Below are 13,737 nucleotides of genomic sequence, written 5' to 3'. Positions count from 1 at the left end.
TCTATAAGAATAAAAATCGAAAATCGATAAGATTCATGACTGATTTTACACAACCCATCCCTACTAAATTTGAAATGAATTGTCAAACTAAACTAAATTATTTAGACACACTATAAACATTTTTTACTAAAGTGTACCGGAGTAGAAACTGTCATATTGTTTTTACTTTTGTTGTCGGCTATACTAACTATATTTTATGATTTTATTTACGTCGATATTTATTTAGATTATATTAGTATTATAATTAAAATGAAAGAAAATGCAATTTTATTTAATTTTCTATAAGAATGGATGGGGATACAGGCACTGTACACGGTATACGCAATGTCACCTATACACTTGAAAATGAAAGGAGAACATTCAGGGCGATCCATTTCAATCGCAAATCTAAGTATCGAGAGAAGAGACGAAGTTATTGTAATGTAGACGAAACTACGGATTACATTAGTACAACTGATTGGCTTTCTGAATCTCCAGTTATTAACAGAAAAACAAACAGCATCTCAAAGGAATACACAAGTAAGCATATGTATTTAATTAGAGATTGTCCTTAAGCCTAGTAACTATGCGATGGATAAATGTAGAGCAGATATATCCAAGCTGTTTCTCATCGTGGATACCTTCCACAAGAAACTGGTTTGACGAACTCCCAAAAACATAGTTCTGGGTGACGCTGATTGTAACTGTATATTACAGAAGTGTTATTTTTCAGAATGTACGCGATGCAAAAGAGGCTTAAGAAAGACATCTATCGATTTCAAACCTTTAAAAAGGATATTATCATCATGCAGTTTTGTGGGTAAAAGTAAAATAAAGGGAATCTCTATTAGCCCTGGCAACGTCACTTTTATAAATAAGATCGAATCAAGTGATGACAATTTGAGGAGTCAAGGCGATAATGAAGTTAAAGTATTGTACAAGCGAGACTTTAACAGAAAAGAAAAAACTAAACAGATTACCTCACCAAGAAGATATAGCACTAGAAATATAGAGACTAAAAATAGTCAGACAAGTTTATTTGGTTTCCAACGTTGTATCCAACGAAAACGTCATATAAACTATAATTTAAGCGTGTTTTATAAGCTTTTACATGGTGACGCAAAACACCATAATGTGTTACGCTGTAAACACTATTCTTTCGAAGATTTAAATTTAGATAAACCCAAGAAGAAATCGTCTTTTGTGAAATCTCAGAGTGCGGCTCCTGCTCATTACAATTTAGTCAATTTCACTCAGCACAGTAGTATATCTAATGTATATCTGCTGAAGCCGAAATATTATAAGAAATTGCAAAGTTTACGAAAAAATAAATCTCTCTTTCGTTGTTCGGAACTTGATAAAAGAAAGTCTATTTTAAAAAAGACTGAAGATCCCAAAAACACTGATTTAAAAATAAATAAAAGCACTGATTTAATAAAATTAAAAACTAACGATAAAGAAATTAAAACGGATAAAGAACAAAAATTAGATACTAAAGATAACTTGAATCTTAAGCCTCCTTATAAGGGTGTTAATCTTTGTAAACCAGCTGCTAAGATAAGCAACACAAATGTACAAGTCGAACCCAAAATTAGCACTAGCCGAAAAAACTCCAAAAAATCGGTTGAGCTGTTCGATTTTTTGAAAGCTGCAATGAAATATCTTCTTTTTATCATGACTTTAATCATATGGTTTCCTTGCATTTTAGTTTTAGGTCTTGGATGGTTAATTACTTATCCTTGCCGACCTCATAAAGCATCAGGTAGTTCAAAAGGCGCGAAAACAAAGAGAAGAAGAAGAAGATGTAAAGAGAAGAAAAAGAAGAAAGATAAACCCCGTCAGCGTATTAAAAAAGAAAAAAAGCCTAACAAATCCGAGAACAAGGAAAAACATAAACCATTATTTAAGAAAAAGAAACCTGCGCCTTCAGATTCTAAAAAAAAGAAAGGCATAGGTAAAAAATGTGCAAAAACGTGCTCGGACTGTACACAATATACGGTTACACCTACTGGATTTTATGTTCCTGAAGGTACCACAACTGTAGCTATGTTTCCTAATGAAGAAATCGGTGCATGTATAAAAAAAAGACAAAAAAGTGTAAGCTTTAAACAACCATGTCAAGGAAGGTCAAGTGAAACCTATGTAAAAATAAGCAAAAATAAAGTCTGTAGTGGATGTCGAGACAAAAATGAACAATCGGTTGACATCTGTGGGGACACGAACGAAGACCAACAAGAATCGGATCAAAATACAGATCTGAATAATCAATGTCAAGCAATTGTAATCAAAAGTTGTAAAGGGAAATTAAATCGGAGAAAAATTGAGGTTTGTGTACCTAAATCTTTATCAAAATTACTCCAATCAGCTCTCCGTGGAACATGCTCGACTACAAATCAAATGGCAAATGTACGTAAAATACCTAAAATTAAAAGCTGCAATAGCACAGCGGCGGCTTGCATTGCACTGAAAAAAAGAAGAAAATGCTTAAGTCGTCAGTCTAAATACGTTATGCATAATTTAAAAAGAAATCTAGAAGTAACTAGATCATCAGCTACAAGATGTCTTCCGTCACCATGTCCAGGTGGCTGTGCTGCTAGAGCTGCTCGTAGACAGGCCGCTGGAGGAGGCGACGGTAAAAAACGCAAGAAAACTAAACAAAAGAGGAAGAAAAGAAAGAGTAGCAAACCTAAAACTGTTATGAAATTCCTACCACCGCCACCTCGAAGGACTATGTCTGTTGGTAGTAATATTTGTATACCGCAACGTACTTCAAAGGACAAGTCTCTTCCTCGTTTACGACGTTGCAATCGCATGACTTGTGATAGACAACCATTAAGGGTTGTATCAGTGAGCAAGATGTATGCTCCCGTTCGTCCAGAAGTACGTACAATATCAAGTAATACCATGATGTTACAAACTTCTAGTTTTTTTAAATCTCTTAAAAAAAAGTGCGCTAAAAAAACCGAGAAACGTATTTCTGTTAAGAAATTTATTAAAGCGCCTTGTCCGAAAAATCGTCACGTCTCTAGTAACACTCGATTACCTAAACCTAAAAAACCTCGGAAGTCTACTACTGTCGTGAAATTTTTTCCTGTACCACATCAGCGCCTAGTTCATTCGTCTGTTAACACAAGAAAACTAAAGTTGCCATCATGCAAAAAAGTGAAATCTAAATCTAGCTCTGCTTGCTTGTCGTCGTCTAGTAAAGTAGTAAATTTTTTCCCCAAACCCTGCTCAAGCACTATAGCTTGCAGTACTTGTGAAATCATATTACCCATAGAGCCATTAGAAAAACAGCCAAAACAGCCGAAAAAAAAGAAACCTCCACCTCCACCAAAAGAAGATTGTAACGCAGGCCTTATGATAGAAGACCGAAAGTCTTATGATAGAAGACATTCCCAGGATATGATACCAAGGAAACCCGCTCGAGTTTGTAAATTTTTCCCTGCCCCTCGATACAACACTCGGACACTAGGAGTTGGAGCATGTATTAAAGAGGAAATCAAATTACCTAGGAAGTCTAGCAAATCGACGTCTTTTCCACAAAAGACATTTTTTCGGTCTCTTTCCGTTACAACGGGTACAAGTACATGTAGTGCCGCCCCAACTCAAATTATTAAATACATAAAAACTCATAAGTCTATAATGCATCGCGGCACAGTGCCCCGAAAATTTAAGGGAGATATATGTTTAAAACAGAGTTCAAAAGACACAGAAAAGTCAAAAAAACCTGCGAAACCATGTACTGTACCAGGAACGAAACCCGCCACACCTCCGGGAAAGAAACCCTGTTTAACATCAGGAGCAAAAATCTCATCAACGCCAGGGCCGAAACCCTGCACAAAACCAGGAACGAAACCCGGCACAACACCAGGAACTAAACCCGGCACAACACCAGGAACGAAACCCTGTGCAACACAAAATTTAACACCATGCGAGAAACAAAGTCACGAACGGGAGCACCTAAAAAAACGTAGTACTGGATTTAGTACGAAACCCGTTCAGACAAGATCTAGAAAAGTAATGTTACAAACCACCTATCCTGTCATTAGGTTTCAGCCAAGGTCACAAGTTGTGACATGTACCCGTGGAGTTAACACGAGAAAACCAGAATGTTGCTTCGTTACTGGATACCGTAAGTTTCAACAAAAAAGGAAATTACGTAAAGCAGCTGATGACCAGCGTAAAATCCTGATATGTAAGAAAGGTGCTAAAAGCCCTAAAACATCTCAGTCTTCTCGAAGTTCACCTCGAAGTTCGTCTGGTAGTCCAACACCTGGCTCGTCCAAAAGTGCATTACAGGCTAAGCAACTAGCGGAACGGAAAAAGCAACTAGCGGAACGGAAAAAGCAACTAGCCAAAGAAAAAGCTAAAGGAAAAAGTAAAGAACAAGCTAAGGCAGCTGCTAAACAAAAAGAAAAACAACGGGCTGAGGCATTAGCTAAACAAAAAGCTAAACAACGAAGTTCAACAGCCAAATCGCTTAGCCAAAAAGAAAAAGAGCAGAAGTTAAAGAAAGAGCGAGCTAAGGCGCAGGCTAAACAAAAAGCCAAAGAACGTGCTAAGCAAAAAGCTAAAAATCGAGCTAAGGCATTGAAAGGTCGAGGAAAAAAAAGTAAACCACGAAAAAAGAAAGGAAAAAAGAACTTAAAAAAAAACGCTGGTAAAGCTTTTAAGAAACTGGCTTCATCAGGTTATGAGGTAAAATGTGAAGATATGATGGCTTCACCGAATAGACCGTGTAAAATAATTCATGACATTTGGCCCTCTGCCTATCCAGCATTTATGGTTTTGTATAAAATGTATAACAGTGTTTGTCACCTTATATTCTTTGTACTTGCATGCTGTATATGGAGTCCACTATTTTGTTGGTGTTTTATGTTTTATTTTTTTATTATTAAAAGAATGTTTTGTTAATATAAAGTTTTACTTACTAGAATAAATAACATTAGTTGTAATTTTAATTTACATTTTCGCTTGCTCATTTGCAACCTTATAACTAACTATTCTATATCGATTGATAGTAAAATTGGGTTCTGTACGTAATATCGAAAGAAAAATTCCAGATTTTGCGAAGGTGATGTAATGGATAGGTTGTTGCTGGACATTTCCATCTTTTTCGATGATTTCGAATTCAAATACTCTTCTAATCGGAAATAATCAAATTGGACATAACGCAGTTTATAGCCAGTCCATTTATGGAATTCAATGTAAAAAGAATTATCGCTCTCATACAAAAAAATCAATCAATTTGTATTGAAGACAAAATATAGACCGACAAGGATATCTGACCGGGTAGGCATAAGTCAAACTAGATTATGGCAGCCCACTAGCGCCAACCTACTTATTCCAAAAAAATATCAAAAGTACATTTTCGTATTGCAGTTGCATGTACTTTTTTTTCTTTTATGCAAATTTTATATAACCATGAAGTTTTAAATATTTTGTAACAGAACTAACCGTGATAGCAGCCCCTCTTACCGGGCGTGATATCCTTATTTGACTATACTAATATTGCCATGACGGACTCCTTCAAGTTATTAGATTAAACACTGACGTATTTACTTTTGCAAATTAATAAATTATACAAATTGTGACCTTAATGTGATAATTTTATGAATTTGTTACATTCCGATGACATCTTTGGCATTAAAAGTAAAACTGTTAAGAACATATTATTTAACCCCGACGATCAATGGACGGGGATACTGGAAAGTTACGCGGTTATTGTAACGTCAAGTACAAAGTTGAAAATGAACGAGGAAGTTTTGCCGGCATCCGTTTTAATCATAATAAATCAAAGCATCGAGAGAAAAAGAAACAAAACCTTAGCAGAGAGACTGAAGAAGCTACAAACGATAGAACAAGTGATTTGGCCTATGTGTCTTTAAAGAATGACGAAAAATCAAGTCTTGAATCAAAACAATACACAAGTAAGATTGCCTAGTAATAAGTTTGTATTCTTTAGCAATTGAGTTGTAGTAATAGTCTGTTAAAATCATTGAAGCTTAATTTAATGTAGCTTTAGCCTTAAAAAAGCTAGAATAGTTTTTACATTTTTCTAAATTTGATATCACTGATAAATTAGTATTTCGATAAGTCAGATATGGACACATAAAAAGGATTTTAAGAGACTAGCTTTAATGAGAGTAGAATTAAGGAAGTTAATTTAAAGAAAACGTCTTATTTAAGTAAATGTACGATAGTTTTTCTTCGTATTGTCAGAAATTTGAAAATCAATGTTTGGGTTTGATGAAAGGTAACAAAAATTTGAAAAGGTGTTCTCATGTTGCCAGGGATTGGGAAACTCTTCTGTGAGTAGGAAATAGATAAAATAAAAAAATACGTGTTTTTCAGAACGTGCACGGCGGAAAGAATTCACTGGAAAGAAGTCTATTGATTTTAAGCCTTTAAAAAGTATTTTGTCATCATTTAGTTTTTTGGGCAAAGATAAGATTAATGAAATAACAGCTATTGATTCTCATAACGTTGTTGTGGTCAACGAACACGAAATCCGTGACATAAATGTGGAACATCGAGTTAATAACGAAGTTAAAGTATTGTACGAACGTGACGTTAACGAAGAAGAGAAAGAACAAAATATCTCACAGAAAAAGTCTGGTATTAAAAAAGAACGAACTAAAAATAGCCAGATTAGTTTATTTGGGTTTCAACGTTGTATTCAACGAAAACGTCAATTGAACTACAATTTAAATGTATTTTATAAGTTCCTACAAAGTGATGCGAAACGTGACAAATGTTTATGCTGTAAACATTACTCACTTGAAGATGTTAATTCAGAAAAACCTAAGAAGAAGTCATCTTTCGTTCAATCTCAGAGTGACAACCCTGCTGCCCCTAATTTACTTAAAGTGACTGAGCGCACCACCGTGTCTAACATATACCTATTAAAGCCAAAAGACGCCAAGAAAACTGAAAGTATAAAAAAGTATGAAATCCCTTGCAGTTGTTTGGAACTAGATACACGAAAGTCTATTTTGAAAAAGAGCGATGGTTTTGATAACGTCAATGTGCAGACATTAAAAACTAAAAGTAAAGAGAAAAACATTGCTACTGCTGACCATACGAAGACGAAATCTTTTTCGGGAGGACCGACTGCTGTAAATGTTTGCGAACCAACAAGGATATGTAAGAAATGGATCAAAGTTGAACCAAATGTATGTGATACCTGCAAACAATCTAAACATGCTGGCATATTTGGTTTATTTTGTGCCGCAATTAAATATTTTCTTTTTATTACGATTGTAATTATATGGTTACCTTGCCTTTTAATTTTAGGCCTTGTATGGTTAATTACTTATCCCTTTCGACCCCATCATGATGCAAAGAGCAAAATTAAAAAGAAAGAAACTAAAAAACCGAGTAAAAATATAAAAGAAATGAAATGCGCTTACTGTAAGAATAAAAAGAAATGTTATGCAATGTTCAAGAAAAATAAAGCTACTTCTTGTATAACTAATAAGAAGAAAATGAAAGGTACAGATAGTCAGAAAAAGTCCTCGAAGTGTACACAATACACGACAACAACAACGACTAAATTGCGTCTTCCCGACAGTTCCACGAATTTAGCGGTGTTACCATGCGAAGGAGCTCCGTCGTCTTATGTTGGAAAGAAAAGCCATAAAAGTGTTACATTTAAACAGTCTAGTAAAAGTAGAGGTATAGAAACCTCTTCAAATGCAAGCAAAAATAAATATACCACTTGCAGTGGGTGTTGGAAGAAAAAAAGTAGTACTAAAAAATCGATAGACAACAGTTCAGATAAGAAACAAGATAAACAAGGGAAAGACAAACAGATAGAAAGCGATACGAAGCAAAAACAAAAATTGAATAAAAAATGCCAAGAAATTTTAATTAAAAGCACTCGAGGAAAAAAAAGTCGGGATGGGAAGGTTCAGATTTGCGGACCAAAATCTTTAACTAAAGTGCTCCAGACGGCTATATGTGGAGCATGTTCAAATACTAATGAATTTGCATGTATTTCTAAATTGCCTAAGAATAAAAGTTGTAATAACATCGACACTAAATCCGGTAAGAGCACGAAAAGGAGAAAATTATCCAATCGTTGGTGTTCAACCACCACACCTACTAAACATATGGCTGTATCCACGACGTCTGTTATAAAATGTGTCCACCCGCCTTGTCCAGGTGGATGTGTTCATACTCAAGCTACAAACAATCAGGCTGCTAAAGGAGATAAATGCGAAAAAAATCGGACAAAAGTGATGAAATTTTTTCCAGCACCTCATTGTAAGACAAATACTGTAGGTAGTGGCATCAAGCTACGTGTATGTAGTACTTCTAAATCTACGTTGGCCCCTTATTCGTCATGCTGTGATCGTACTATCTGCGGCAAAAAATCGTTTAAAATTATTTCAGTGCACAAGTTGTTCCCACCTGTCCGACCGCCTTCACGTACGGTATCATGTAATACCATAAAATCCAAAATTTGTTCGGTTCCTAAATCAAAAGAAAAAAAACAAGAAGACAATGTGGTACAAAAAGAGAAGAAGGCTAAAAAAATTGAAAAAGAAAAGGAAGGCAAGAAAAGTGGAAAGGAAGAAGAAAAGAGCATTAAAAAACGTGAGAAAGAAGACAAGAAGGATACCAAGAAACGCGACAAAGAACCAGACATAAGCGTTAAGAAACGTGAAAAAGAGGCAAAGAAAGACGTCAAAAAATCTGACAAAGAATCAGACAAGAGCGTTAAGAAACGTGAAAAAGAGGCAAAGAAAGACGTCAAAAAATCTGACAAAGAATCAGATAAGAGCGTTAAGAAACGTGAAAAAGAAGAAAAGAAAGACATCAAAAAACCTGACAAAGAATCAGACAAGAGTGTTAAGAAACGTGAAAAAGAGGAAAAGAAGGTCGTGACGAAACAAGAAAAAGAACAAAAAAAAGACGTCAAGAAACCTAACAAACAAGAAGACAAGAACATTAAGAAACGTGAAAAAGAAGAAAAGAAAGACAACAAAAAACAAGACAAAGAAGAAATTAAGAGCGTTAAAAAACGCGAAAAGGAAGAAAAAAAGACTGTTAAGAAACGTGACAAAGAAGAAGACAAGAGTGTTAAAAAACTTGAAAAAGAAGAAAAAAAGAAAATTAATAAACCCGAGAAAGAGAAAGAAAAGAGTGCGAAAAAAACTGAGAAAGAAAAACAGAAGTCCGTTAAAAAACTGGAGAAAGAAGAGAAGAAGGCTAAAAAAACCAAAGAAACTAAAGTACAGGAAAAGTCTGTTAAGAAAGAAGAAAAGAAAGGTAAAAATCCTGACAAAGAAAAAGGGAATTCTGGTAAGAAAAGTGAGAAAGTAGAGAAAAAAGATAAAAAATCTGACAAAGAAAAAGAGAAGTCTGTTAAGAAAGAAGAAAAGAANNNAAAATACTGACAAAGAGAAAGGTAATCCCGGTAAGAAGAATGTGAAAGAAGAAAAGAAAGCTAATAATCCTGGCAAAGAAAAAGGGAATCCTGGAAAGAAAAATGAAAAAGAAGCAAAGAAAGTTAACAATCCTGGCCAAGAAAAAGGGAATCCTGGAAAGAAAAATGAGAAAGTAGCAAAGAAAGTTAACAATCCTAGCAAAGAAAAGGATAATCCTGGAAAGAAAGAAAGTGAAAAAGAAGAGAAGAAGAACGCTAAGAAATATGATAAACCTTTTTATGTGAAAAAGTATATGCCAGCACCTACCCCGATAGGTCGACATATGTCTAGCAATACTGATGTCGAGATGCCTACACAGAGCCCAAGTACTGAATCTTCGAAATCCAATACTGTAGTAAAATATGTTCCTCCGCCTCACGAGCGTTCAATGACTTCAGGTGTCAATACAAGTAATCCAAGACCCCCATCAACAGGCAAAGTCAAATCTAAATCTAGCTCTGCATGCTTCACAGCAGCAACTAAAATTATAAAGTTTTTTCCAAAACCCCGCTCGCATTCTGTTGGCAGTATTACAACTGAAATAAAATTACCTTTGAAACCACTAAAGAAACAAAAGGCAAAGAAAAAACTTCCCCCTGAAAAAGGTAAAACTGTTTGTAAGCCGCCAGGGCTAGTGTTACAAGACCGTAAATCTTTTGCTAGAAGACGTTCACAGGAAATGTTAGCGAACAAACCCGTCCACATTTATAAATTTTTTCCCAGTCCGATACGTTGTACTCGGTCAATATCTATTGGTGCCCGTCTACAGGATGAAGTAAAAATACCTCGAAAATCAAGCAAATCTACGACTTTTCCACAAAAACCACTTTTTCGATCTCTTACCGCTACAATGGCTACGAACACATGTAGCGTCGGTCCTACACGAATTTTTAAATACATTAAAAGTAAAAAGTCTTTTATGACTCGCGGCACTGTTCCGCAAAAATTTAAGGAAGAAAAAGTTTCGAAATCGGATACAAGTATAAAAAAAGATACAGATACAACTAGTAAAAAGGATGAGAAACCTGGGAAACCCGGTCAACCTGGGAAACCTGGTCAACCTGGAAAAACTGGAAAACTCGGGAAAACTGGGAAATCTAGGAAAACTAAACGAAAAAAGAAGAAGAAACAACCCAGTAGAGTCAGATTCTTTGTTAGGAGCAAAAGCATAGGAAAACGTAGCACTGGTAGCAATACAAGACGTATTTACACAAAATCAAGAGAAGTTATGTTAAAGCCAACAGGCCCACTCATTAGGTTTCTACGCCATAAAAAACCGTTGACAAGTACCCGAGGAGTCAATCCGAGAAGAGAGAAATTTTGTTTTATGAGGGAACTCCGTGGCTTTCCAAAAAAACAAATATGTAAATATCGCAAAACGTCTGTAATAATACCAAAAAAAATCGTAATTTATAAAAGGCCAGATCAAATCCCTGAATCTTCTCCATCTTCTCGATCTTCTCGATCAGCACCAAGTCCAATAACCGGTTCTTCTAGAAGTAAATCGGAGGGTAAGAAGCAAGCTACCGATAGTAAGAAACAACTTGCGGGAGCTAAGAAGCAAGCTGCGGAGGCTAAGATGCAAGCTAAGGAGGATAGGAAGCAAGCTAAGGAGAATAAGAAACAAGATAAGGAGGATAAAAAACAAGCTAAGGAGCGAGCTAAGCAACGAGCGGAAAGTGTTAAACAACGAGCCAAGGAAAAGGCTAAGGAAAAAGGTGCGGAAAAAGATAAGGATCGAGCTACGGCACTTGCTATCAAAGAAGAAAAAGCTCGAGCTAAGGAACAAGCTAAGCAAAGGGCAGATGAACGTGCTGAGGCAATAGCTAAACAAAAAGCTGAATTTCGAGCTCAGGACCTGAGAGCTCAAGAAGAAATGAATAGACTACAAAGGAAGAACCGCGAAAAGGCACGTAAACGTAAACCTAAATTGACGTTCAAACAAAACCTTATACTACTTTTGCAACAACTGAATCCTAATACTTACAACATAGAATGTCAAGACTTAATATCTAGAGGCCCAAAACCATGCAAGCTTATTTACGATCTTTGGCCCTCTGCTTACCCAGCGTTTATGGTTTTGTATAAAATGTATAACAATGTTATGCGCCTTTTTTTCTTTTTTCTTGCATGTTGTGTTTGGAGTCCACTTTTTTGTTGGTGTTTTGTTTTTTACTTTTTTATAATAAAAAGGCTACTTTGTTGATTTTGACTTTAATACATTTGCAACGCTTACAATCCGCTAATGGCAGTTCCGATATAGTAGGTCATGTTAAAGGTCAGCTTGATTCTATTAGAGATCGAATAACTACTGAAGGATTAAAAATATATACAAGGTGTTGCATGATTAATAGTAATCCTGAAAGCACCTGTAGTACATTCGTCAAGGGCTTTGAAATAATTTACTTAAATTCTGAGGGGTTCATCAAATACTACTTTTTTAATGACATTTTTGTTACTTTGCCGTAAAATGCTCACGGATTAATTCCATCACATTAATGAAGGACGTTTTTTTAAACGTACGTTTTTGCAAATATTATTATTATCTTTTGTACTTTTTCGAAGTAAAGACCCTGAATGTGTATTTCCATTTCCTATCGTTTGGTTAAACATAAAAGATAGAGATAGGCAACCATCTTTGTACAGATAATTTTGATTAAGAGGTATATCTGATGGAAGTCGCGACATTGAATAACAGATAACATTTATGGATTAACATAAAAGTAAGTAAGAAAAATAAACACCATATTCGAAATTGTGAGTATTAAGACCAAGACGTTGCACTGTAAAGGTATAATGCAATGTAGGGCACGAGACGATAGTAACGCCCTCTTTCCACTTTGCATAGTTACTCTACTCTTTGCCATAGAATAGAACATTTTCAACTGTCACCTGTCTGTCAAAAATATTTAATGTCAATGTCAATTGGAGTAAAAATGGTAAATTGTATACAAGAATTTTGAATACTTGTATTGTTTTATAAGGTTTTTTTAAGGTATTTACCTTAGGTAGCCACAGCTTAGAGCTATAAAATTAATCAGGATTATTTCGTAATATCTTTACCGAATGATTCATTGATTATTAATATTCTCATAAATCTATATTTTAATACAATTAACAATAGCTATGTCTGATAAAAGATCACGACAAACAGATTTGGCTTCATTAGAACCAGCTGTGAGAGTAAAACAGTTAGCCCATTACGGGACTATGGTTGAAGTTGACGCTAATGTACCACCAAGAAGGTAACATGTTAAAATTCTTAAATCCAATATCTTTATTGATTTGTTAGGTTAGGGACATCAGTGTCTGAAAACGAATTTGATTTAGGATGATTTCGGGACCTCTGGTACAATCATCAAGTCAAACTATCTTACTTAATATGTGTAGTGTATAGGTATGAATGTAATTAAGTTTTATCCATACATATTTATTTTTTAGGTATTACAGGTCAGGTTTAGAAATGGTCAGGATGGCTAATGTGTACTTGGCTGAGGGCAGCCTTGAAAATGCCTATATATTGTATATGAAGTTCATGACATTATTTCTTGAAAAGATAAGAAAGCATCCAGAATACAATACTGTCCCTGTGGATGTTCGCTCAGTTAATCAACTCAAATTAAAAGAAGTGATGCCTAAAGCAGAGAAATTAAAACAAAAACTTCTTGAACAGTATACTAGAGAACATGAGCTATATAAGGAGAATGAGGTAAATATTGTTTATTTTATCTTAAATTATAAATGCGAAAGTTTACATGGATGTTTCTTAGAGTATGTAGCCTAAACTGCTTAATAGTTTTAATTGAAATTTGACATAGAGGTAGAAGATAGTCTGGAAGAACACATTAAGCACTTACCTTTGTTTTATTTCATTCCAATCGGACAGAGTCGCAGACATGAGCTGGTATTTACAAAAAATTCATATGATAGACATATGGTTTATTGTAAATTATTGTGGATAGTGTTGAAATCTAAAAACTGAATGTAAGTTGATTCTGCAAATTGTTTTTTTTATGATTACAGAAGAAAAGACTAATTATGGAAGAAGCAAGAAAGAAGCAGGAGTTAGAAGATGCTAAGCTCGCTGAGCGTCTTCAGGCAGATGAGAACAGTCAGAACGGGAGCACTACCACACCACATTTGCTGCATGCGGTATTACACTTTTATCAACCCCTAGATACTTTGCATTTAACTAAGATTGTCATTTTTGGATAACTAATCTAATATCTAAGTGTACATTAGTGACTCTTATACTATGCTAAGTCACAATCTTGTGGTTTTTACTTTTTGAGTTTTTATTAGTCTTTGGTTACTGATATCT

At 35.0% G+C, this 13,737-nt stretch overlaps 5 protein-coding genes across 6 annotated transcripts in view; all 5 read left to right on the top strand.

The window, feature by feature from the left end:
• Positions 1-188: 188 nt before the first annotated feature.
• LOC106103504 lies at positions 189-3,329 on the top strand. Its single transcript, XM_013283283.1, has 3 exons — positions 189-519; positions 713-3,044; positions 3,260-3,329. Exons 1-3 carry the CDS (start codon positions 288-290, stop codon positions 3,327-3,329), a joined length of 2,634 nt encoding a protein of 877 aa, XP_013138737.1. The 5' UTR covers positions 189-287.
• LOC106103802 (coiled-coil domain-containing protein 86-like) lies at positions 3,161-4,905 on the top strand. The gene has a single exon (XM_013283685.1). The coding sequence runs from the start codon at positions 3,340-3,342 to the stop codon at positions 4,894-4,896; it is 1,557 nt and encodes a 518-aa protein (XP_013139139.1). The 5' UTR covers positions 3,161-3,339; the 3' UTR covers positions 4,897-4,905.
• A 495-nt stretch (positions 4,906-5,400) lies between these two features.
• On the top strand, positions 5,401-9,407 carry LOC106103801 (uncharacterized protein DDB_G0284459-like). 2 transcript variants are annotated; one of them, XM_013283684.1, is made up of 3 exons: positions 5,401-5,912; positions 6,337-8,680; positions 8,747-9,407. In XM_013283684.1, exons 1-3 carry the CDS (start codon positions 5,675-5,677, stop codon positions 9,384-9,386), a joined length of 3,222 nt encoding a protein of 1,073 aa, XP_013139138.1. In that variant the 5' UTR covers positions 5,401-5,674; the 3' UTR covers positions 9,387-9,407. The 2 variants fall into 2 exon arrangements, with proteins under 2 accessions (XP_013139138.1, XP_013139137.1); XM_013283683.1 differs by having other exon boundaries at positions 5,411-5,912; positions 6,337-9,407.
• Positions 9,408-10,335: 928 nt separating this feature from the next.
• On the top strand, positions 10,336-11,724 carry LOC106103503 (eukaryotic translation initiation factor 4 gamma-like). Its single transcript, XM_013283282.1, has 3 exons — positions 10,336-10,618; positions 10,886-11,329; positions 11,714-11,724. Exons 1-3 carry the CDS (start codon positions 10,336-10,338, stop codon positions 11,722-11,724), a joined length of 738 nt encoding a protein of 245 aa, XP_013138736.1.
• Positions 11,725-12,377: 653 nt separating this feature from the next.
• Positions 12,378-13,737, top strand: part of LOC106103502 (STAM-binding protein) — a 4,678-nt gene continuing 3,318 nt past the window's right edge. The window contains exons 1-3 of the mRNA XM_013283281.1: positions 12,378-12,661; positions 12,858-13,125; positions 13,440-13,568. Coding sequence (XP_013138735.1) covers positions 12,543-12,661; positions 12,858-13,125; positions 13,440-13,568 — 516 coding nt within the window. The 5' untranslated portion in view covers positions 12,378-12,542. The remainder of the gene's footprint in view (positions 12,662-12,857; positions 13,126-13,439; positions 13,569-13,737) is intronic.

This window comes from Papilio polytes, unplaced genomic scaffold (assembly GCF_000836215.1).
Source record: "Papilio polytes unplaced genomic scaffold, Ppol_1.0 DF823731.1, whole genome shotgun sequence".
Taxonomy (NCBI): domain Eukaryota; kingdom Metazoa; phylum Arthropoda; class Insecta; order Lepidoptera; family Papilionidae; genus Papilio; species Papilio polytes.
This window is presented reverse-complemented; position numbering and strand designations above follow the sequence as displayed.

Excerpts from the sequence above, each read along its gene's own strand:
- LOC106103504 (XM_013283283.1), top strand. The coding sequence starts at position 288 with ATGGATGGGGATACAGGCACTGTACACGGTATACGCAATGTCACCTAT. Across the intron at positions 520-712 it reads CATCTCAAAGGAATACACAA|AATGTACGCGATGCAAAAGA; the intron begins GTAAGCATATGT and ends GTTATTTTTCAG. Across the intron at positions 3,045-3,259 it reads AAACCTAAAAAACCTCGGAA|AGCCATTAGAAAAACAGCCA; the intron begins GTCTACTACTGT and ends TATTACCCATAG.
- LOC106103802 (XM_013283685.1), top strand. The coding sequence starts at position 3,340 with ATGATAGAAGACCGAAAGTCTTATGATAGAAGACATTCCCAGGATATG.
- LOC106103503 (XM_013283282.1), top strand. The coding sequence starts at position 10,336 with ATGACTCGCGGCACTGTTCCGCAAAAATTTAAGGAAGAAAAAGTTTCG. Across the intron at positions 10,619-10,885 it reads CACTGGTAGCAATACAAGAC|CACCAAGTCCAATAACCGGT; the intron begins GTATTTACACAA and ends CTTCTCGATCAG.